Source organism: Cyprinodon tularosa, unplaced genomic scaffold, assembly GCF_016077235.1.
Source record: "Cyprinodon tularosa strain WSP-4 unplaced genomic scaffold, ASM1607723v1 ctg171, whole genome shotgun sequence".
NCBI classification, from domain to species: domain Eukaryota; kingdom Metazoa; phylum Chordata; class Actinopteri; order Cyprinodontiformes; family Cyprinodontidae; genus Cyprinodon; species Cyprinodon tularosa.
In genome coordinates this window covers 806,917-829,497 of record NW_024038541.1, presented here as the reverse complement: position 1 = coordinate 829,497, position 22,581 = coordinate 806,917, and the positions used below count along the sequence as shown (strand labels likewise).

Here is a 22,581-nt window from a genome sequence, read left to right as displayed (position 1 = left end):
AATTACATTTCAGCTTTGGTAAGAAGAATTACTTGCAAAAATTATTGTTTTCCTCTAAAACAATGGTTCCAAATCCCCTTTTTAGATGAAAGAACATGTTTCATTTTTTTAACAATCAAGGCCCCAGGCTAAGAATGGTTAAAGAGAAAAGAATTAAATTGCAGTGACGCCTAGTGCAAAGTATCTATAGCATGATCATTGGGGTGCATAGTCATCTAGTACCGTTAGTGAAACACTTATCTGGACCAAATAATTGCAGCATATAGATACAGCATTCCACTTTTCCCCATTTCAACCCAGTAAACCTGCCCGAGTTAAACTCCAGAGAAACTATGAAGAATTAATAAGATGATAAAACTTAAAGCAGATGACCTGAGAACATTTATGAAAGCAATTTGTTTTAGAAACAGTTCCTTGTTGCAGCATACTCTGAGGACAAAAGACGACCCAAGATCAAAAAGAAAACTCACCGGACAAGAAAACCAATAGAGCATTAGGATTTATTCTGCAGTTTTAAAATATCAAGTATATCACAGTAGCAAATATATCATCTGACTGAAAGTGTACCAACAATACAGTTAAAGAGGTTGGAAGGGCACAGCGGTGTGAAAACAATGCCATCTGGAAAGAAAAGAAAATATCTGACAGTTACAAATTGCCTTTAACACATCAATATAGAGGAAAAGCTGCACATTGAATACTGAAGTCAAACCAATCAATATAAAACATAAAACACTTGTTCTTCAGGTGTAAAACATGAGGTAAGGGATATGGCAAAATGTATAAAATGACATGGGAGCACCCAGGGATCCCCCACATTGAGACACAGGATGAGAGAGAGGGATGCTGGAGTTTTCTCCTGGGCTGGTTAACCTCACCAACACAAACCAAAAAAAATAATGGATGGATCATTCTCTTACAATACATGTCACAAATGTATTATTTTGCCTTTTAACAGTCATAAGAATTGAGTATTAGTAAATCACATCTCCAGACGTTACCTTCTGAGACGCAGCTTTTCTTCTTTGAGCTGCAGGTTTCCTACATTAGCTGTTGTCACATCTTTCAGGGTGGATCACCCCATTTAATAAAAACCTAGTTTATCAACCTGATATATAGCATGTGGACAAAAAAGGACATTTTAAAGAGAAAAAATAAAAGCCATAATATGGAGTTACCGAAAAGTGCATAGGGCCTTAATAATTAATTTAATAATTTTATACTAGTATAAGTAATGTCAAGGGCCTGTTGCACTAAAGGAGTTTTTAAACATAATATCAATTAAAATAAATATAAGGTGACACAAGTATATAAGTCATGTAATAAAATATGACCTTTTCTGCATCTGCCCTCAATCAAATTAGAAATTTAAGTTTTCCTTCATCATCGGTTTTGCACACTACCCAATTCCACCACCAGATGGCCCTCCATTACAAAAACACTATTAACCTGTGGAGAGAAGGGTAGTTCTCCCACAAGTCAATGCTCCTTCATCAGTCTGTTTCCACTCCAATTCCCACAGATCCAAAGAATGTGATTTTGGTGCAAATGTATGTTTGCATCAACATCACTTTAATCAGAAATTGGGGTGGAAAAAGAGAGAGAAACAGGTCTACAGTGACACAGGCCACACTGAGAATGCATTTTTACTTCTAGTTGATCTTAGGACTGAAGTTGACACCAGGCCAGTCATAAGTATCTGGCAGGAAGGAGTCATAGGCTGTGTTCCACCCAATGGCACGTACAAAGCCGTTCTTGTCCAGAGGTTCAGGGTAACGGAATGCCATGCCTTTGGCATAGACGAACTCCACCACCTGCAACAAGGAAGAAACACTTTGCTAACACAATATATACACCATTAATATTTTTAAAAAACGTTTAAACATTTATCAAATTTAGATATATAATGCCTGAAACTCAGCAGATTTTTCTAACTCTTAGTTATTTTCTGTCATGTATTCCTGGGCTTTGAATTTTTCAGGACAGTATGCACAAGGAAGGCTTTTTGCAGTGAGCTTTTAGTTGGATACAATAAGATATTCCTTTTAAACTGACATGGCATTGGTGCTTTGAGAATGTGGACCTGCTCTCACTGAATAGAGTTGTTAGCATCAGCTGCAAAGGTGTGGCACATCTGCATGGCGGTGCTTATGTGCCCTTCAACATCCAGTGGAACTGGGGGGCAACTCTTGTCAAATGTAAAAAGACCAAACATTGAGTGCCTCTGCAATAAAAAGTGTGTCGTTAAAAGGCCTAAGCAATGCAAAAGAAACTTTTTTAAAACTATTATAATGCCATTCCTTCATTCAAATCTAAATATCTAAAAATATATCACTTGATTCATGAATCTCTGAGTAATCGTCATGAGTTCTGCTGTCTGAGCAGTAGCCTCTCCCTGACCTGTGAAAACAAGCGATTGGATAACATCTACATAAAAAAACTACCCCATTCAGGATGCACATACCTTTAACTGGGCTGTGCTAAAACTGTTAACTTCCATTAAAAAATTTACTTAACCCACTTTCCCCAATCAAGAAAAGTTGATGTGAGGTAGAACGTGACGATCACTTCCTTAGTCAAGACAAAGGCAGCTGTAAGCTGATTGGTTGGTTTACAACGAGTGAAGCTGCTGAGCAAAGACGCATCATGGCAACAAGCACTCACTCACTGAAACATCAAATTGTTGATATGGTAGGGTGACCAGACATCCTCTTTTTCTTGGACATGTCGTACTTTTCAAACCTAAAAAAAATGTCAGCGGGGAATTTCAAAATCGTCCGGGATTTTGGTCGACTACAGTGCAGCACGTAGTCTAAACACACCGGGCACTGGAACAGAGCAGTCAGCTCTAAGGCTTGTCCGGGAACCCCGGCGGACGGGGTCAGGAAGCTAGCGGGGGACGGAGCGACCGAACCCGACCCCGTAAAAGAAGTCTAGCAAATCCTGCTTTGAATTGTCAAAGATTTTGAAAGCTGTCTTTAGTAAAATGCTTAGAGCAAATGAACAGCTGAGTATCAAACTTTGCAGGGATCTTCTGATAGACGAAAACAATCCATGCCAGTCGAGTCTTCGGTTCCTTGGGAAGACTGTGAAAAATGTCCCCTTTCTCCATGCAGCCTGGAACACTGCATTTACACCCGTGGTTCTGGCTCATTTTCAATAAAGAAACTGCCTGCTTTGTAATTCTTGTAGAAGTAAATCCAAATGTAGGCTAAACAGCTAAACTAGTGTCTTACATCTACCTCTATTCATGTTCTTGGGCCAGTGAACCAGCGGGCTGGTTTGTATGTTAATTTTGGGGCGTGACAAAAGTACAGGTCAGAACCAAATAAGGCACCTGTTTACCCTCCCCTTAAAGAAACTAGCAGCACAGCACTGTCATTAAATAAAATCAAACTGCCTGGAATCTGGTAGCAGACCTCTTTGGACCAGCAGACTGAGGAGTCATGGTAAAACGGGAAACATTCAGCCCTTTAGATTAAATCCTACATCAGAGAACCTTCCCATCAGGTGTTATATATGTTCCATTGGTTAACAACAATTTTTAGCATAGTTATCTCTCATGCTTAAGAGGTGCTCAGAGAAAACATATATTGACTGATCAGACCTTCTGAAGATACATAGCACAGTTTTTAAAAAAGGAGGAGCAGGGAGCATCAAGTGTTGTACATTGGCCTAAAAACATAATTTATTATATTTCACATTAATATAAAGATGCTCTAAAAGTCACGCAGTGTTGCTTTAAGGACAATAGCTAACAGTTAAAACATTAGTAATTTAGCATGCTTCAGCATTTACCTTGACAGCCATCTGAACAGAAACTTCTCTGATGTTGGAGAGCGGAGGATAGAGTCTGCCCTCTTCAAGCTCTTTATCTGTCAGCTGCTCAGCGAGTGTCTGAAAGGAGTATGAAATCATTTTCAAGTTACATAGTGCATCTTTAAACCACAGAACTTAAGCACTACTCTAATTATTTGTCTTTAGTCTATTGGTTTCCCATCTATCTCTAAGTGCAGGTGCTAATTCAAAGTAATTTTGAATGATGAAATAGAAATGACACCAGAAGTAATTTAGCCCACATCTACCATTGCAAAACTAAAGCACTGTGTGATCAATATTTGCACTGCTCAGTTAATACAAATGTAGTCCAGCCAAAGAAGGAAGCTCATAGATGCCTTTTAAAACTTCTTCTGGTACATGTTAAGCCAGAGTCTAGAAATGGACATAAAGGGTTAAGGTAGGTCTAGATGAGCATACACACACCAGACAGAGGCGGCAGGAAAAGGAAAGGAAAGACAGAGAGAGGGAGAGGGTGCAAAGTACAGGACAGGGTCAGCAAGTTCAAGGTTATTTTTTTTCTACCTTGGCAGCTTCCAAGAACACAGTATCACTAATGTGTCTCACTCCACTCAATATCACAGCCAGAGCCACACCTGAAACAAAAACCCATAGAATGATGGGTCACAGGACAACAAGCTCACTTTATTAGTTTAAATTTATCAACCTAACTGAAGAGAGTTCATGTCCTCAAAGGCTTCATGATTTAATCAATGTCCATAATCTTTTTTTTTTTCTATACCTGGAAAGATGTAAGCATTGTTTCCTTGTCCTGGCGTTATCACTCGCCCATCACTCAATGTAACCGGACCAAATGGGCTGCCGCTGGCAAACAGACATCTACCCTGTGAGACACACATACAGATAAGTAGACAAAGTGGTAACCAATAGATTCTGGTTTCAAGTTAGCTGAAAATATGACCAAAAAAAGCCAAAGAGTGTCTACATCAGTTAGTGTGTAGGCTTCCTCTGCTGTGCACTCTGCTTTATTTGTTGGGTTACTCAAGGCAAAGATAATGGGTCGCTCATTTAAGGCTCCCATGGCTTTAATGACATCATGAGTAAAGAGACGTCCAGCTCCTGCCACACCTGAAAGAAAAAAAAAATGGAACACCTCAAATATATTCTTTAGCCACATCAGATAGAAATTAAAACTTGTTAATAAAAGCTTGGATAAAGTTTTTAAAATGTGCATTTTATGTTCCAGAATAAAACAAAAACTGTGATCACCGATGATAGCGGTAGGTTTGATGGTGTTAACAGCATCTAAGAAGCTCTGCACATCCCCTGGACTGTCATGAACAAAGGCCTCCTGGTTGGCATCCGTTTGCTCCGTTCTCTCCTTAAGGCGAACAAAGAGGCAGCAGATTAAATTATAGCTCTGTGCACACAGAAGCCTTTTGCTCAGTTCACTGACCTTTACGAGTAAACCGTGAGCATCATACATCCAGATCTTTTCTCTGGCCTCTGCTTGGGTCACCCCCGACTCCATCATAGCCATTACAATCAGATTGGCAATACCAAGAGCAGCCTGGAGGGAAAGCATGCAGACATTTTACACATGGAAACCAAACTGTTCATCAACAGATTCAATCCACGTTCCTTTTTCTGTTGTCATCATGGGGCAGTATCATTCTAATGAAGAAGCTGCAGTGGGTTTTCAAATGGGTGAATGCAGGCTTACCTCTCCGGCTCCCAGGAAGAGAATGCGGTGCTCGGTGAGGGGTTTGCCGATGGCTCTCTGAGCTGCCAAAAGGCCAGCGAGGGCCACAGATGCAGTGCCTGGAAACACGCAAAGTCCCGAGCCACAAAGATCATCACCTGCTTCCTTTTTACCGACCGATTCAAAAGAGTTAAAACAACCAACATGCATGTGCTGCGAACTCTAAGGACCTTGAATATCGTCGTTGAAGGTACAGTATTTTTCCCTATACTTCCGAAGGAAGCGGAATGCGTTGTGATTCCCAAAGTCCTCAAACTGAATCAGCGTCCCCTGTCCATATTTGTCCACAACAGCTTCCATGAACTCATCAATCAGATCATCGTAGGCTTGAGAGCGATCCCGTTTCTGATAGAGACCCATGTAGAAGGGATCTTTCAGAAGAGTCTGGTGAGAGCACAAACACGAGAAAGGAGGAGCAATCTTAGAATCATAAAAAAAAAAAAAAAAGAAGTGCACAATTAGAGCGAATCAGAGCACGGATATACTGCCTTCCTACCTCATTGTCTGTGCCAACGTCAATCACCACAGGCAGACATTTCTCAGGTCGGATGCCGGCACAGGCTGTGTACAGGCAGAGTTTTCCAACAGGTATGCCCATGCCGTAACAACCCAGGTCCCCCAAGCCTAAAATACGTTCTCCATCAGTTACTACTACAGCCTTTCAAATGAAAGAGAGGGGAAAAAAACAACAAAAAAATGATGTGAAATCAGTAAAACTGCCACTGCCATTTATTGTGCAGACTGAAAATAATGCTACAAGGTCAATAGGACAAATTTCAGAGGTCAAATATTTTAATGAATCTGTTTTATTAGTATTATCTGTGTGTTTAGGGTTAACAGGTACTCACTGCCACATTAGTCTCCGGCCAGTTGTCCAGGATGGAGCGGACATGCCCTCTGTCCAGAATGGAGATAAATAAACCCCTAAGGAAAGAAAGAAAAACTTATTTTAGTTTTCTAGACACAAAAAATAAAATATTTCTGCTTTGATGCAGTCAGAAAGAAGAACAGATAAAATATTCTGACACTCAATGTTTAAACGCTTACTTTGGTCTCCTGAATATGTGTCCATACTGTGTGCAGGCCAATCCTACAGTGGGAGTGTAAACAATTGGCATCAACTCCTCTATGTCTTCCATCAAAACCCTATAAAACAACCTTTCGTTCCTCTCTTGGATCCCCATCAGGTAGATGTACCTGTGTATGAAGGAAAGTAAATGAGAAAAGGAGAAACACTAATCCACAAAGCTTTCCATGTTTGAAGGAAAATGTCTCCTCACTTTTCCAGGGGATCTGTCATCTTCTTTAGATTCCTCTGAAAGCGCATAGCCTGAATGTCCTGTGTCTCCACTTTGGGAGGCAGTAGACCATGAATCCCTAAAATCTGTCGCTCCTTCAGGGTGAAGGCCATACCCTGTGGAGAAATGTACAAAAGAAAACAGTATGATCAGAACCAAGGGTTTTTAGAAGGAAATATTTTTAAGTCAACTTTGTTCAGCTGCTAGATCAACATCCGCAAGATTACTTATAAAAAAAAAGAGCAACAATAATCTGACCTATTTTAGGCCTTGTGTTGGTTTTAAAATACTGTATTTACAGTAAAACTGGTGTTACAAACATTTTTCCAGAAGCTTTAAAAAAAAAAAAAGTGATCAAATAAACTGAATTTAAAACATGCTTTTAGAGGATACTTTGTCTCACGTGTATTTATGGATTAAGTTGATAATATTTTCTTTTAATAACCCAACTAAAAGGATTTTTTAAAACATTTGTGCATAAAAATAGGGATATGTTGAAACGAAGTTCTGCCAGTAGAGGGCGCACTGTGTTATTTATGGGTTTAATAGGGTTGACTTATTGACTCCAGGCAGCTGATGGTGAGATCTGGAAGACATGAGGGAAACCAGATGAAAGCAATTTGGCCACAGGAAAATAAAACATAGAGTCCTTTGAAAGGAGCCAATGAGGAACATGGATTGTGAAAAAAACAGCTCTATATGGAGTGGGGATTTGTGTGTCTGTCAGTTGGGGGTTGGTATGTGTGTGGGGGTGGGGTGGGGGGGTCATGTTCCTGCAGTCAGTGTAACCATGTGTGCACATTTACAGGCTGCTCTCTGGCTGAAATGGGGGTCTAACAAATAAAAGGCAGAGGGGGGTGGGGGGGTTAGAAAAGAGGCAAATTGTGCTGACGTGGGATTTATGGAGGGGGCTACCTCAAAAAAATGCCAAGTCATGCTGATTGAGCGTTTACTTCACTCAGCTCCACCATCAGCTCCTTGAGCATAAAGAGACATTGTGGCAAATAGTCTTTCCAAATGCAAAACAATGTTTAATTTTTTTTTTTTTTTTTTTTTTGCAGTTAGACGTCCCCCTGTACATGTTTTTGATTTTTAGCAATCAGAATCTGTTTACAACAGCAGGGAGAGATGCTGCATCATCAACAAAATAGGACACATTTTAAAACGGATTATTTTAGTGTGGAAAAAAATAATAATAAAAAAATCATGATGTTGACTGATTAACCCAAATACTTCTCTATTCCTCTCTGGCTTTAAATAGAAAGTATAAGACAATACATAGCTGATGTATAAGCTCATTTTTAATGCAATTTAACATAAACACACTTGAAACCAGATTTTACAAACACTTGATAAAAATGGAGGCTTTTATGTCTAAGTCAGACATTCTGGGGATTATCAGTTGCCATTTCTTAACGAGAGAGAATTTTGCATGATTTACTTCAAAGATTGTAGTTGATATGCACTGAGATAACTATACCTTTAAACAACTTGGAAAATCCCAGAGAATGATTTTATGGCTGTTCAAACTTCTGTTAAGTTAGAAAGCATGGCTGTTTTTTAACTGGACTTCATCCTGAGGATGTTTTTAGAGCCTTCAAGAGATTTTTGGAGCTGCACAAACTCAGATCATCTCTGGGTAAAATTCAAAGATGCCTGAATGTGCTGCATTCCTCTTGTCATACATTTTTGTGCAGTTATAAAATCCAGCAGTCATCCAGGTCTGGAAGGAGACCAGCTCTTTGTTCCTGAGATGAGAATGTTTTGGTGGAGCTTAGAGACTTTATTTAGGAACCTTAGATTTTGGAGACATGTTCTATAATCTGGTCAAACTAAAACTGAAATGTCTGCCATAACAGCCATTTTTAAAATTGGAGGAAAAGCAGTAAATCTGCAAGACTGAGGACACCTTTGTAGCATGGGTTGGCAGTATCCTGCTGTTGGGCATAATGAGTATACATTATGTTAACATATTGACAAAAATGCCAAATCACAAACAGTTGCACTAATGATCAACTGAATATTGGAATCACATTTGCTCCACGCTGCAGTGTTTGGTTTTCGCTTGTGATTATTGTTTTAATAAAACGTACATAAAAAGTTAGCTTTTTATTCATATGGAAATAGTTTAACCCTGGTTGGCTGTTCCTATGCAATTTTCCATGGGAATTACAAAGAAACATTGAAAATCTGAGAAATTTCAAATTATTTATCATTAGAAAGATTTAGTTTGATTACTTTAATTATGTCCTTATAAGAACCCAGGTGGCTTGAGATCTGGGCTAAATGTTCCTGTGTTAAGTGCCACTAAATTTAGGACCAGGCAGTTCCCTGCTAGTGTACATGTATGTTGTCATGTCTATATTTAACAGAAGGTGTCTGCACCAGGCTGCATTTGGCATAGACTCCCAACATGTTACAGCAAGCTGCTAAAGCTTCATGTTGCAAATGTAAGGTGGAACTACAGGTCGCTGGGAATCCCTTCAGCCCCAGTGCTGTCAACATGTTGCACATGACTTCACACCTTAGGATGTTACAAAAGGACAGCATCCGACATAAGTCACTCACTATTTGGTACCACTAACACTGTGGGCAGGTGCCAAGTCCTACTGGAAAAGGAAATCTGTATCTACCTAAAGCAGGTCAGCAGAAGGAAGCATGTCTAAAATTTCCTAGTAGATGTCTGCGTTGACTGTGGACTTAAAAAAAAAAAAAAAAAACACTACACCAACCCCAGCAGATGACAGGGTAACTCAAATCATCTCTGGAATTTAACCAACATGGATTGTATGCCTCTACAGTCAGTGTACAAGCTGGACATTCGATTTTCGTTTTGTAATGAGAAATCCAAAAATCCAAAAAGTTTCCTGATTTCCAAATAAAAAGAAAATTGAAAATCAACAAAAAATAACCCATTTTTACCGTTTTCATTAAAGATCCCAAATCAGAAACAAAAAGAATGACCCGTTATCCTGTTTTTCATTTCCGAAATGAAAATAATGGTGATGGACAGCCTTAAGGCTCGTGTTACTTCCTGGTGCAGAGTGGTACTGTTTACAAGTTAGCTGTGTGGACGTCCTTTTCCTTTATGCCTTTTGGTTGTACAGCGGGTTTACATCCAAAATGCTATACCTACAGTAATAACAATAATAAGGAGGGAGATTTGTCCCGCGATGAGATTGCAGGAATATGTTTTAAAATTTGATCACATCCATCGTGGTGTGTAGGCACACATGACTCTGATGAGAGGAAGCTGAATTGGTAAAGGACATCTAGGTTTGTTTTTTATTTGTCCTTTTTCGTTTTGGAATAAAAAAAAAACAAAAGTCGAAAATAAGGAACCGGTTTTTTTGCCCCATTTTCACGGAATGCCCAAAATGACGTAATTTGGCCGTGCAGACCCCGCGGACATGTCAAACATAAACCAAGCTTGAGTCCACCCTTTGTTAATCTCCAAGTTCTACAAAAGCTTTGGCTTGAGAATCCCGCGAGTTATCCCAGTTGCTGAAGCACTTTTCTTTCTTCCACTCAACTTTCAATGAATATGTTTGGATAATTAAGCTGGAAGCTGAACAGTTTCTTTAGTGATGAGATTCTGTGTCAACTGATGTCTTCTTGATCTTTGTCAAACCAACAGTCAGTGCTGCCTGTAGAACCAGACAGAGACTGTTCAGTAGAAAACTTCTCAAGTCTTTAAGTTTGCTGATTAGGGTTTTACCTCATACTCCAATATTCCATTTTTTGAAAGTATGATTTTACTACCTGAGATCATATATACACTATATTGCCAAAAGTATTTGCTCACCTGCCTTGACTCACATATGAGCTTAAGTGACATCCCGTTCCTAATCCATAGGGTTCAATATGACGTCGGTCCACCCTTTGCAGCTAGAACAGCTTCAACTCTTCTGGGAAGGCTGTCCACAAGGTTTAGGAGTGTGTTTATGGGAATTTTTGACCATTCTTCCAGAAGCGCATTTGTGAGGTCGCACACTGATGTTGGACGAGAAGGCCTGGCTCTCAGTCTCCGCTCTAATTCATCCCAAAGGTGTTCTATCGGGTTGAGGTCAGGACTCTGTGCAGGCCAGTCAAGTTCATCCACACCAGACTCTGTCATCCATGTCTTTATGGACCTTGCTTTGTGCACTGGTGCACAGTCATGTTGGAAGAGGAAGGGGCCAGCTCCAAACTGTTCCCACAAAGTTGGGAGCATGGAATTGTCCAAAATGTCTTGGTATGCTGAAGCATTCAGAGTTCCTTTCACTGGAACTAAGGGGCCAAGCCCAGCTCCTGAAAAACAACCCCACACCATAATCCCCCCTCCACCAAACTTTACACTTGGCACAATGCAGTCAGACAAGTACCGTTCTCCTGGCAACCGCCAAACCCAGACCCGTCCATCAGATTGCCAGATGGAGAAGCGCGATTCGTCACTCCAGAGAACGCGTCTCCACTGCTCTAGAGTCCAGTGGCGGCGTGCTTTACACCACCGCATCCGACGCTTTGCATTGCACTTGGTGATGTATGGCTTGGATGCAGCTGCTCGACCATGGAAACCCATTCCATGAAGCTCTCTGCGCACTGTTCTTGAGCTAATCTGAAGGCCACATGAAGTTTGGAGGTCTGTAGTGATTGACTCTGCAGAAAGTTGGCGACCTCTTCGCACTATGCGCGTCAGCATCCGCTGACCCCGCTCCGTCAGTTTACGTGGCCTACCACTTCGTGGCTGAGTTGCTGTCGTTCCCAAACACTTCCATTTTCTTATAATACAGCTGACAGTTGACTGTGGAATATTTAGGAGCGAGGAAATTTCACGACTGGATTTGTTGCACAGGTGGCATCCTATCACAGTTCCACGCTGGAATTCACTGAGCTCCTGAGAGCGACCCATTCTTTCACAAATGTTTGTAAAAACGGTCTGCATGCCTAGGTGCTTGAATTTATACACCTGTGGCCATGGAAGTGATTGGAACACCTGATTCCAATAATTTGGATGGGTGAGCAAATACTTTTGGCAATATAGTGTATATATATATATATATATATATATATATATTTTAAGGGTGTGCAAAATAATCGTCAAATCGATGCATCGTGATTCTAATTTTTGTGATCTACTGAATCGATTCTTGAAAGCAAGAATCGATTATTAAAAAAAAAAAATGAACAAATAAAATACATTAATGGTTGGCGCACATCAATCAAACCAAGTGGAATACAACTTCCAGTCCAGCAGATGTCGCTGCGGATGTGTTGACGCCTGCTGCTTTGTGTCATAAGCATGTCCGGACTGATTATCCTCATTTTGTTATTTTAAGTTTGATGAATCCTAAGATCTTTTTGTTGGTGTGTCCATGCCAGTAATAGTAATATTTCTGTCCAGTATTTGTTTTCATGGCAACACCTCCAAAAGTAATTTCAATAAATACAGCTATGTATGAATTCAGTTGCTTTCAGTTATGTATCAATTGAAGACACTATCCAGATCACACCCAGCCAGTCAGCCACTGGTAAGGGCTGTATCTTTTTCTTACAGTGTTCAGTGAAAATATCCCAATGCATCGCAATATTTCAAGTATCGTGATGCATCGTGATAGAATCGCATCGTGGCATGTGAATCGTGATTCGAATCGAATCGTGACTTCTTTGCCAATACCCACCCCTTATATATATATATATATATATATATATATATATATATATATACACACATACACACACACACACAATACCCATCAGTTTAGACATAGATTATTTCCATGTTACAACAGACTTTGAAAAAGGCATCATGCCTTTAAGCAGGAAATGAAAGGAATAAAGGAATGGATTTAATACAATAAAAAGCCACATAGACAGTGGGATGGAACAGGAACAATATCCAGAAACAGTGGAAGAAGGTCTGAATCCTGCCCCAGAGAAAACACCTGCTCTATAAGCCAATAGTGTCTCCACTTATTCACAGAGGTTTGATTTATAAGACTATAAAAGTGTCAATAGGCTTGGGGGTACACAGCTGCAGTCACATTGCAGGCTGGGTAGATATTATTTGTTTTCAGCTTTTCTCAGCTTATCTCTCCTACTAGCAAAGCACTGGGGTTCCTAACTGAATTTTAGTCTAAACACGTATAAAGAAAATATGTATTTATATCAGCAGAAAGATTCACAAACAAAGAAAATATAAAATATTCACAATTATAAATAAAGCTGGTTTATAAAGGTGCTTTTTCTCCACCATAGATCATGGTCGCTATTTAACACTGTGTGTACAAAAAAATTAATACTAAAAATGATCTACGGGTTTCTCAATCTGATCACATTTTATTTTCTGCTTCCATACACCTCATTTAAATGATGGGATCATTTAAAGGTAGCATTTGATGGTATGAAAGGTTAGACAAACATTTGAATCAGGTGTTCTGGAGCAACTGAACATCTAAAAAAAACCAGTTCAATTACTTTGGTCAGAATTTATTTATGAGTTTAATCATTTCTCACTTTTCTCTGGTGTTTCTGTTTATATATACACTGAGCAAACTCCAAGAAAACTGAAACCTGTCACTGCAAACCAAGTAAGAACCTTCACCTTTTTGCTAGCTGCAGGTTTGAGGCACTCACAACCAGTAGCTGTGTCAGACTGAGGTCAGATCAAATTCACATCATAAACAAAACTACTTTACAGTAAGTGTGGAACGGTAACCAGAAGACCAACTCCCCCAAACAGTCTTGGTATCATTATTTTGGTTCACACTAGTGGGACTGCTATGCTAACATCTAAGCGGCCAGAACAAACCAGACAAATAGAAAAAGAGTTCATTTGCAAACAGAATAAACACTTTTGGTGGGAAACACCCTGAAACATTAAGGAGTGTAGAGAACTGAAGACCAGGGTTGGGAAACACCTTTACAAGCAAAGAAAGAAAAAAATTTAAAGAAGTTGCAAAACCAGCATATTCTCTGTCCAAAACATTTAAGTGGGGCTTCTGAGAAAAAAAGCCGTGTTTTTTATGCTTTAGCCACTTACAATAAATAGATTTAAATATTTGCAATAGATGTTTGTTTGGTTTTTTAAGTTCCAACACTTCATTATCAGCGCTTATCATCATGTGGATTGTTGTGACATAACTCAGTTTTAACTGTGAGCATCAGTGGAGCAAAATGCTTGACATCTGCTTTACAAATTTAGCTACAGACGTCTCAGCAAAACACTCCCAGAGAGACGTCACAGGGAAATGAGATGTTATTAATGTATGATCATTACAGCAAATCATTTGATGAAATATTATTCCACCAAATAATGTTTGTCTACCTCTTTGATTCCATCGGGTCTAAAAATAATTTTAAAAGCTTAACTGACTTAAATCCAAACTCCTCGAGATAAACTGTGGTTTCCAAACATAAAATCCATAATGACGTAATATCATTGCTTAATTTTATTGATTAGGGTTCTAAACCATGGTTCTTAATCCCTAAAATAATCACTAGATTAAATGATTACTAAAATAAATCAACGGCTGCAGACCTATTGTCAATAAATACATAGTCCTGTCTAACTGATGAGAACATTTGTATACTTCAAACTATAATATATATATTATACTTCAAACTATAATATATATATCAATCATCCAGAAGAAATGTATTTAAGATTAACTGGTTTATCTATAGCTTCATAATGTAGTCAAAAGGGACATCTAAACACATGGTTACATGAAAGCCATAAAAAGGAAGAACATTATCTATTCTACAAACACTGCATTTATTTTGCCTGGTGTTTAGTTTCGCCTCCAAGGTCTGACATGCGCTTAAACCACACAACAGAACAAGTTTCTTGCTGAACGGTGCAGTTTTCACAACAGTAATGCACTGAAAAAAATAGACCAAAGTGTCAAAAAGCTACAGTCTAAACTAGGGGTGTGCAAAATAATCGTCATGATGTTGCATCGTGATTCTAATTTTCGTGATCTACAGCATCGATTCTTGACGCCAAGTATCGATTATTAATTTTAAAAATGAATAAATAAAATTGCATGAATGGTTGGCGAACATCAGCCAAAAACAAGTGTAATACAACTTCCAGTCCAGTAAATGTTGCTGCAAATGTGTTGACGCACGCTGCCTTGTGTCACAAGCATTTCCGGCCGTGGGATACTGCGCCGAGTCATTCAAAAACAAAATATGGAGGAGAAAATATTGCAATGCATTGCAATAATTCAAGTATCGTGATGCATCGTGATAGAATCGCATCGTGGCCTGTGAATCGTGATTCGAATCGAATCGTGACTTCTTTGGCAATACCCACCCCTAGTCTAAACATTTACGGATAAATCTCAACAGCAGAAGGCAACGTTAGGCATCGGACTCCCTACCTTGTTGGTGCGAGGATTAAGCATTAGGGGTTTGCCCTTTTCTTTAGTGTGGGCCCATCTGCAAATGGAGACACAAGGTCTCAAGGACCAGGATGTCCTCAACCTTGACAGCATTCTGGATTGTCAATGGTCTACGAGGTCCACCGATGAAAGCTTTCTGTGAAGAAAAAAAAACATCATATAAACAAAAAGCCTTGAAGTCTGTTTTTAACATGATGATCTTTTGCTAGTAAAAAAGCAGTTTTGAATAAAAGAAAATGCATACATTATTTCTACCTACTAAAATTGCACTGTTTTTGACTGTTGGTCCACAGATCCCCTAATTATCTCCTCATAACTCCATTAACCCATTTCTTACCAGATTATTTCGACATAGCAGGCTGCAATGCTCTAATCTTAATAACTAAACTCAAACTCAGGCATTTGTGAGCATATAGTCCCTTTGATTGACATCACGGACCCCCCTGATTCCAACTAACAATGGAATCAGGACGACAAGCTGACTTTTAATCAGTGTAATGGCCACTGAAACGGTTTTTAAACACATTTACCTCTTTATTACCCTCATTTGCACTTATGTGTGAGAAAAGTGCATTGAAAATGTGAATTCTGTCCCTTTCACATTCTGTCATCACCCTGAGCAGTTACAGGCAGGTGAACACCTTCAGTTTTACCCCACCAACAGACAGAGAGCAAGTTTTGAAAGCAGGTGTACAGGTGCTGGTCATAAAATTAGAATATCATGAAAAAGTAGATTGATTTCAGTAATTCCATTTAAAAAGTGAAACTTGTATATTATATTCATACATTACATACAAACTCATATATTTCAGATGTTTATTTTGTTTAATTTTGATGATTACAAATAACAAATGAAAATCTCAAATTCATCATATCAGAAAATTAGAATATTACTGAAGACCAATAAAAACAAAGGATTTATAGAAATGTTGGCCAACTGAAAAGTATGAACATGAAAAGTATGAGCATGTACAGCACTCAGTATTTAGTTGGGCCTCCTTTGGCCTGTATTACTGCAGCAATGCGGCGTGGCATGGAGTCGATCAGTCTGTGGCACTGCTCAGGTGTTATGATAGCCCAGGTTGCTCTAATAGTGGCTTTTAGCTCTTCTGAATTGTTGGGTCTGGTGTATTGCATCTTCTTCTTCACAATACCCCATAGATTTTCTATGGGGTTAAGGTCAGGAGAGTTTGCTGGCCAATTAAGAACAGGGATACCATGGTCCTTCAACCAGGTACTGGTAGCTTTGGCACTGTGTGCAGGTGCCAAGTCCTGTTGGAAAATGAAATCTGCATCTCCAAAAAGTTGGTCAGCTGCAGGAAGCATGAAGTGCTCTAAAACTTCCTGGTATGTGGCTGCGTTGACCCTGGACCTCAGAAAACACAATGGACCAACACCAGCAGATGACATGGCACCCCAAACCATCACTGACTGTGGAAACTTTACACTGGACTTCAAGCAACGTGGATGAAGTGCCTCTCTTCTTTTCCTCCAGACTCTGGGACCTTGATTTCCAAAGGAAATGCAAAATTTACTTTCATCAGAGAACATGACTTTGGACCACTCACCAGCAGTCCAGTCCTGTTTCTCTTTAGCCCAGGCAAGACGCTTCTGACGCTGTCTGTGGTTCAAGAGTGGCTTGACACAAGGAATGCGACAGCAGAAACCCATGTCTTTCATACGTCTGTGTGTGGTGGTTCTTGAAGCACTCACTCCAGCTGCAGTCCACTCTTTGTGAATCTCCCCCACATTTTTGAATGGGTTTTGTTTCACAATCCTCTCCAGGGTGCGGTTATCTCTCTTGCTTGTACACTTTTTTCGACCACATCTTTTCCTTCCCTTCGCCTCTCTATTAATGTGCTTGGACACTGAGCTCTGTGAACAGCCAGCCTCTTTAGCGATGACCTTTTGTGTCTTGCCCTCCTTGTGCAAGGTGTCGATGGTCGTCTTTTGGACAACTGTCAAGTCAGCAGTCTTCCCCATGATTGTGTAGCCTATAGAACTAGACTGAAAGACCATTTAAAGGCTTTTGCAGGTGGTTTGAGTTAATTAGCTGATTAGAGTGTGGCACCAGGGGCCAGCAATTTTGAACCTTTTCACAATATTCTAATTTTCTGATATGATGAATTTGAGATTTTCATTTGTTGTCATTTGTAATCATCAAAATTAAACAAAATAAACATCTGAAATATATGAGTTTGTATGTAATGTATGAATATAATATACAAGTTTCACTTTTTAAATGGAATTACTGAAATCAATCTACTTTTTCATGATATTCTAATTTTATGACCAGCACCTGTATGTTTATAAAGCCATTCTGACCAATGGTTCTTCCTACCCAATAAAACACTGCATTGCTTCACCGGTGCATAGCAGCATCACTGCAGCTGCAGGTGGATCAGAGCAACATTTCTGAGTCAACCTGATAGTTCACACTAAGGGGAGATATGAACATTGCCTATTCTTAAAAACCACACTGAAGCAAGTCCCTCTGCTGGGGATTACAGCCTCTTGCAGCAGTGAGTGTCTTTAATCTAAATTCTAGTTTAAAGCAATTTAGAAGGAGCTCTGTGATCAGAAAGCTTCTCATAATCCTCTTTATTAAGAGGACAGAAGAAACACCATTGTACAAATAAATAAATAAATAAAAAATCACAAAAGCATCAGCCAAACACAGTAAAAACACTGAATATATCTTAGGATTTTGCACATTCCATGCTGGGCATAAAATTCCAGTTGATAAACTATATCAAGAGATTTAAAAAGAAAGTCACTGCTACTATTTTAAGAATAAAGATTAAATCTCAATAGGACAGCATAAAAAACATATTTGCAGCACATACAGTCCATAAGACCTCCACTGTATGTTTATCTGTTGTTAGCAGGCTGGAACAGAACCATCATTGTCAAAGGTAGGTCATCAATGTAACCGCTGGTTCAGTGCCAGAATTCAGAGCATTAGATCCAAAAATAAACTTGGTAAAATTAATCCGATATGCTTTGCAGGAGGTTAACAGCAAGCAGTCAGTCAGGTCCAAACAACTATGAACAAAATTAAAGTATTATATAACTAAAGAATACAAGTCCCACATGCAACATGACATTTATCCTAGTTAGAGCAATAGTGCGCAAGATTTAAGCCATTTTGTAATAAAATCATATACAGCTGAAAGATGCAAAGGAAAAATGTACAAGATGAACAACAGTGATATTTAAGCAAAAGATGAATGTATTAAGCAATATTTCTAAATGACATGCTAACCTTACCTTCATCTACAAAATAGGACTTTGGACAACTGAGATACACTCTATTTTCTTCCAGAGTTGAGATAAAATATGTTTTTTCCCGCCATTCAGTTTAGCATTTATGTGCCCTCATAAATAAATCTGAGCAACCAGCATCTTTATGACCTTATGTGCTTTTGCATCCTTGTGGTAGCTGTGAGTGACTGTTGCTACACAACAGTTAGGAAGATCCTCTTCCTTGTGACTTTGCATGACTTTCACCCATGTAAAAATCACAGCATTTATATATTAAAAATAAACTAAGTTTTTCAAGACACAGAATTTGCATCACTTGCTGTATGTCTGAAATTTGGGGGGGGAAATGGACAAATACAAATGGCTGAAATATAACAGGGAGTGAAGAATCTATACAATAAACAGCTTCAATGTTTTGAACTCCTGAACCATATACCTTCCCAATATTCATAAAAAAAAGATGCAGCCTTAATTCTGCAGAGCTAAAACGTGTCTGAATGTATGGTTACCTAAAAAACGGTCAGCAGTGTTTGTTTACAAAACAGCAGAGAAAGAACAACAAACAGCACCTTAGAGGTGGATTTCTTAATTTATGTTTAAACAGAGCTTTCACTAGATACTTCTATACATTACTAAGTTCTACATAAATCTCTGAATAGTCAGAAATGCTTCAAATATTAGATCTCAATCACATTTGATATGATCATTAAAATCTCATAGCAACAGTGACAGCTGTTTCTCAACATGAGACAAAAAAGGTGCAACCCTATCATGACTTTCAAGTCATCCACTACATTTACTTTGGGGTCATATATTAAAGAACCATAACTATTATTATTTAATGATACTCTACAAAAATACAAAATAATTGCACACTGTGTTTTTTCTAATAAACATCTAATGAGTAAATAATCAATTTCACTTACGGTACATTAAAATCACACTACTGTACAATTCCTTATTATCTGATTAGGGCTGAAACAATCGGATTATTTGTGATTAATCGATTATTGAAATAATTGTCAACTAATTTAGAAAACAATTAATTGTTAACTGGAGTATAAAAACTCAAAAACATGCCTTTAGTCAACAGAGCAACCCAACGTTACCAAATTTGTAAAAAAATAAATAAATAATAAATTACGATAAAAAAATATTTTTCTTCTGTCAATCTGCCCTATCCAGAACTCCTTAACCCTTTATAGTGCAAGTTATAATTTTTGAGTATTTGCATACCCCTTACAAATGGACCCTGCCTGTCCCTCAGTGAAATCTAGAAGCACAAGATCTATATCCAGCCATTCAGCAAAGATCCTGCTACATGGCTGTACATCTTATTTTGGCATTTGACCAAATAGATGAGCCCTTGAATGATATATTACCTATAAATTAAGTTGAAAAAAAAAAAAGTTAACAAGTCAAGAAAAAAAAAGGTAAAAAGCTAACTGAAAAGTTAAAAAGCTTAGTTAACAATTATATTTAGGTTTATAAACATAAACTAAGGTTATGTTGGACCAAAAAAAAAGTGTTTCTTTCACTCTGAGTGTTTTTCATGAATTTCTTATAGAAGCACTTCTCTTATTTTTCTTAATATATTCGGGCAAGTTGGAGTTTCTTATTACATTGACATTAAAATGAAAAATATCCATATTTTCTGAAGGTTGCAAAGTCAATAAAGTCTTGTCCTGGATTCCTATAACACTATTGGTATAGTAGTATATCACTGAGTTCCCTACAAAAGGTTAAGTGGAAAAGTTTTAGTTTCTCCTGTTCAATTTTGCAAAAAGTCTTCTTTATGGAACCTTTTGCTATCCGATCATTAATCGATTAATCGAACAAATAATCGAAAAATTTATCGATTTGCAAAATAACTGTTAGTTGCAGCCCTAGATCTAATTTTTTATGAATCTTTTACATGCAAACACTAAAATATGTTGAATATATTTGTCTTTATCTCTGTAAATATTCAAATGGACAGAGCAGAACAAAGCCAGCTCCTTTAACAGCTCCTTTAGGTGGCCACTGTACTTTTAATGCTTTACTAATGGAGCTATGGCACATTTCCGCTGATAGTGGAGCAGCCGTTAGCTCATTATAACACATGGAAGCGCTGAAAAAGAGAGGGGAGGGGTTGTCAACATTAGCATGGAAAAGTACAACACAAAAAAATCTTCTGAGGTAAAAAAAAAAAAAATGCAGCAAACAGGTGCTACAAGCTAATTAGCTACTTTACTGTTGAACATCATCCTGTTTGATCCCAAAGGGCAAGCATACAGATTTAATTTCTTGTAACATTAAAGAATGTCATCTCATTCCAACTAATGTTATGATAATATTGTAGTATTTCTAAGGATCAACCTCCCTTTAGAAACGGGAAGTTATCCGATCATGGCGCGGGACTGTCTGTTCTTTAAGAACAGCGTCTTGGTTTACCTGCTTTGGGTTGTAATAATAGCGCTTTCCTTCTGTTAGACAGCCTAATGTTCATTCACCATGTTTCTTCGCTGTAATTATGGAGGTTTGACACCCTGGAGTGGACCGGAGTAGGCTGAAGACGCGACCTGCCCGGATGAGAGAGAAGAGGGGAGGAAGAAGGAAAGTGGACCAGAAGTTACCGCCCCCTTCCTCATTTCCTTGATTGTTATTGGTGGATTCGCTGGCAGCTCAACCAATCGAATGCTGGGATTCCCTTCTCGGTTACCGTAGAGACAGACTGCTACCCGCGCTCACAGATGATTAAAGCTAAACACAATTAAAACCTGAAACATTACATCCGAACAATTCAGGGGGGAAAAATACTATTAACATGTAACCAATAACTGTAACTCTGGAGGAACTGCTTGAATCTGGAAATCTTTTTTATATATTTTATTTGAATTTGAATGTAGTGTCTGAAATTTTATTTTGTATTTTCATACATATAAACAAAAACAAATGCAAACATTACAAATACTAGACCCCCGACCACCTCCCTTGCTCAAAAAAAAGGGGGGCTCCAACTGACAGAATAAATTAGTTTACACATTTATACCTACATGGTCCAAATAAGGTTACCAAATTTTTAGAAAGTTTTGTATTTCCTCAGGCTGTATATAATTTTTTCTAACAACATGCAACTGTTAATTTCTGTGTACCATTTCTAGCTACTGCCAGAGCTATTCTAAAAAAAATAGTTTGGTATTTGCTCAGAGGTTCCATTTTAACAAAATTCAAACATAGTTCAGGATCTAGAGGTGTTGAGATCTTGGTCGTGGTCAAAAATGCCAAAAATGTCTAACTTTCACGCAAGACCAAGTACAATGTAAGAATGACCTGACTTCTGTTGCACATCGAAAGCATACATCAGACAGTTCAGGTTTAGACCTGTGAATTTTATCTGGAATCGGTGATCGATGCAGAAAGTTATAACGGGTAAGCCTTTATTGTGAATTAATTGTAACAGATATGCTGTCTTGACATAAATCAGACAAAAGGTCTACTTGCAAGTTTTAAGTCTATTTTCCACCTTTCCTTAGATGTATGCAGAGGTGGTTTAGGACACTCTTTTGTCAACACAGAATACCGGAAAAAACGTTTTGACAGATATTCAGCCATGTTGCATACGCTCCATATATCTGACATCATGGACAAGAAAATCATGATAAGGGGTAAAAGCATGTGGAAGAAGGAGCTCTGATTAAACTAGAAGAAAAAAAATCTTTGTGTTTGACAGAAAAAATAGCACATTTAAACTGCATATTTTTGTTTTGTTTTTTTGTCACACCAACCAGTAAAACATCACAGTCACTGCATATTGCTGAGATAATTACTTTTCTGTTTTATTACCAACAGAAGCTGGTTAAAATTGTTTGTAAAATGGTCTTAGCTAAATCGCAGAAGAAATACAAGAGAAAACAACAGAATGAGATAGATAGACAGACAAACAGATATATTTTTCATACTTTTATTTATTTCCCAAACAATAACACTCAAAATGACATATCAATCAAGAACAACAGAAATCCAGAAGTTTTTTTTAAAATATAAGGTTGAGGGAAACCCTTGAAGTGTGAATAGGCTAAATATGAAACAC

The 22,581-nt window shown here is 38.3% G+C and overlaps 1 protein-coding gene across 1 annotated transcript; it reads right to left on the bottom strand.

The window, feature by feature from the left end:
- Nucleotides 1–481: 481 nt before the first annotated feature.
- Nucleotides 482–21,113, bottom strand: me2 (malic enzyme 2, NAD(+)-dependent, mitochondrial). Its single transcript, XM_038281488.1, has 15 exons — nt 20,943–21,113; nt 15,225–15,381; nt 6,841–6,974; nt 6,608–6,757; nt 6,409–6,484; nt 6,057–6,218; nt 5,731–5,944; nt 5,522–5,619; nt 5,255–5,368; nt 5,068–5,179; nt 4,784–4,926; nt 4,580–4,682; nt 4,363–4,433; nt 3,799–3,897; nt 482–1,814 (listed from the first exon to the last, which is right to left on the bottom strand). Exons 2-15 carry the CDS (start codon nt 15,336–15,338, stop codon nt 1,653–1,655), a joined length of 1,752 nt encoding a protein of 583 aa, XP_038137416.1. The 5' UTR covers nt 15,339–15,381; nt 20,943–21,113; the 3' UTR covers nt 482–1,652.
- Between the last annotated feature and the right edge of the window lie 1,468 nt (nt 21,114–22,581).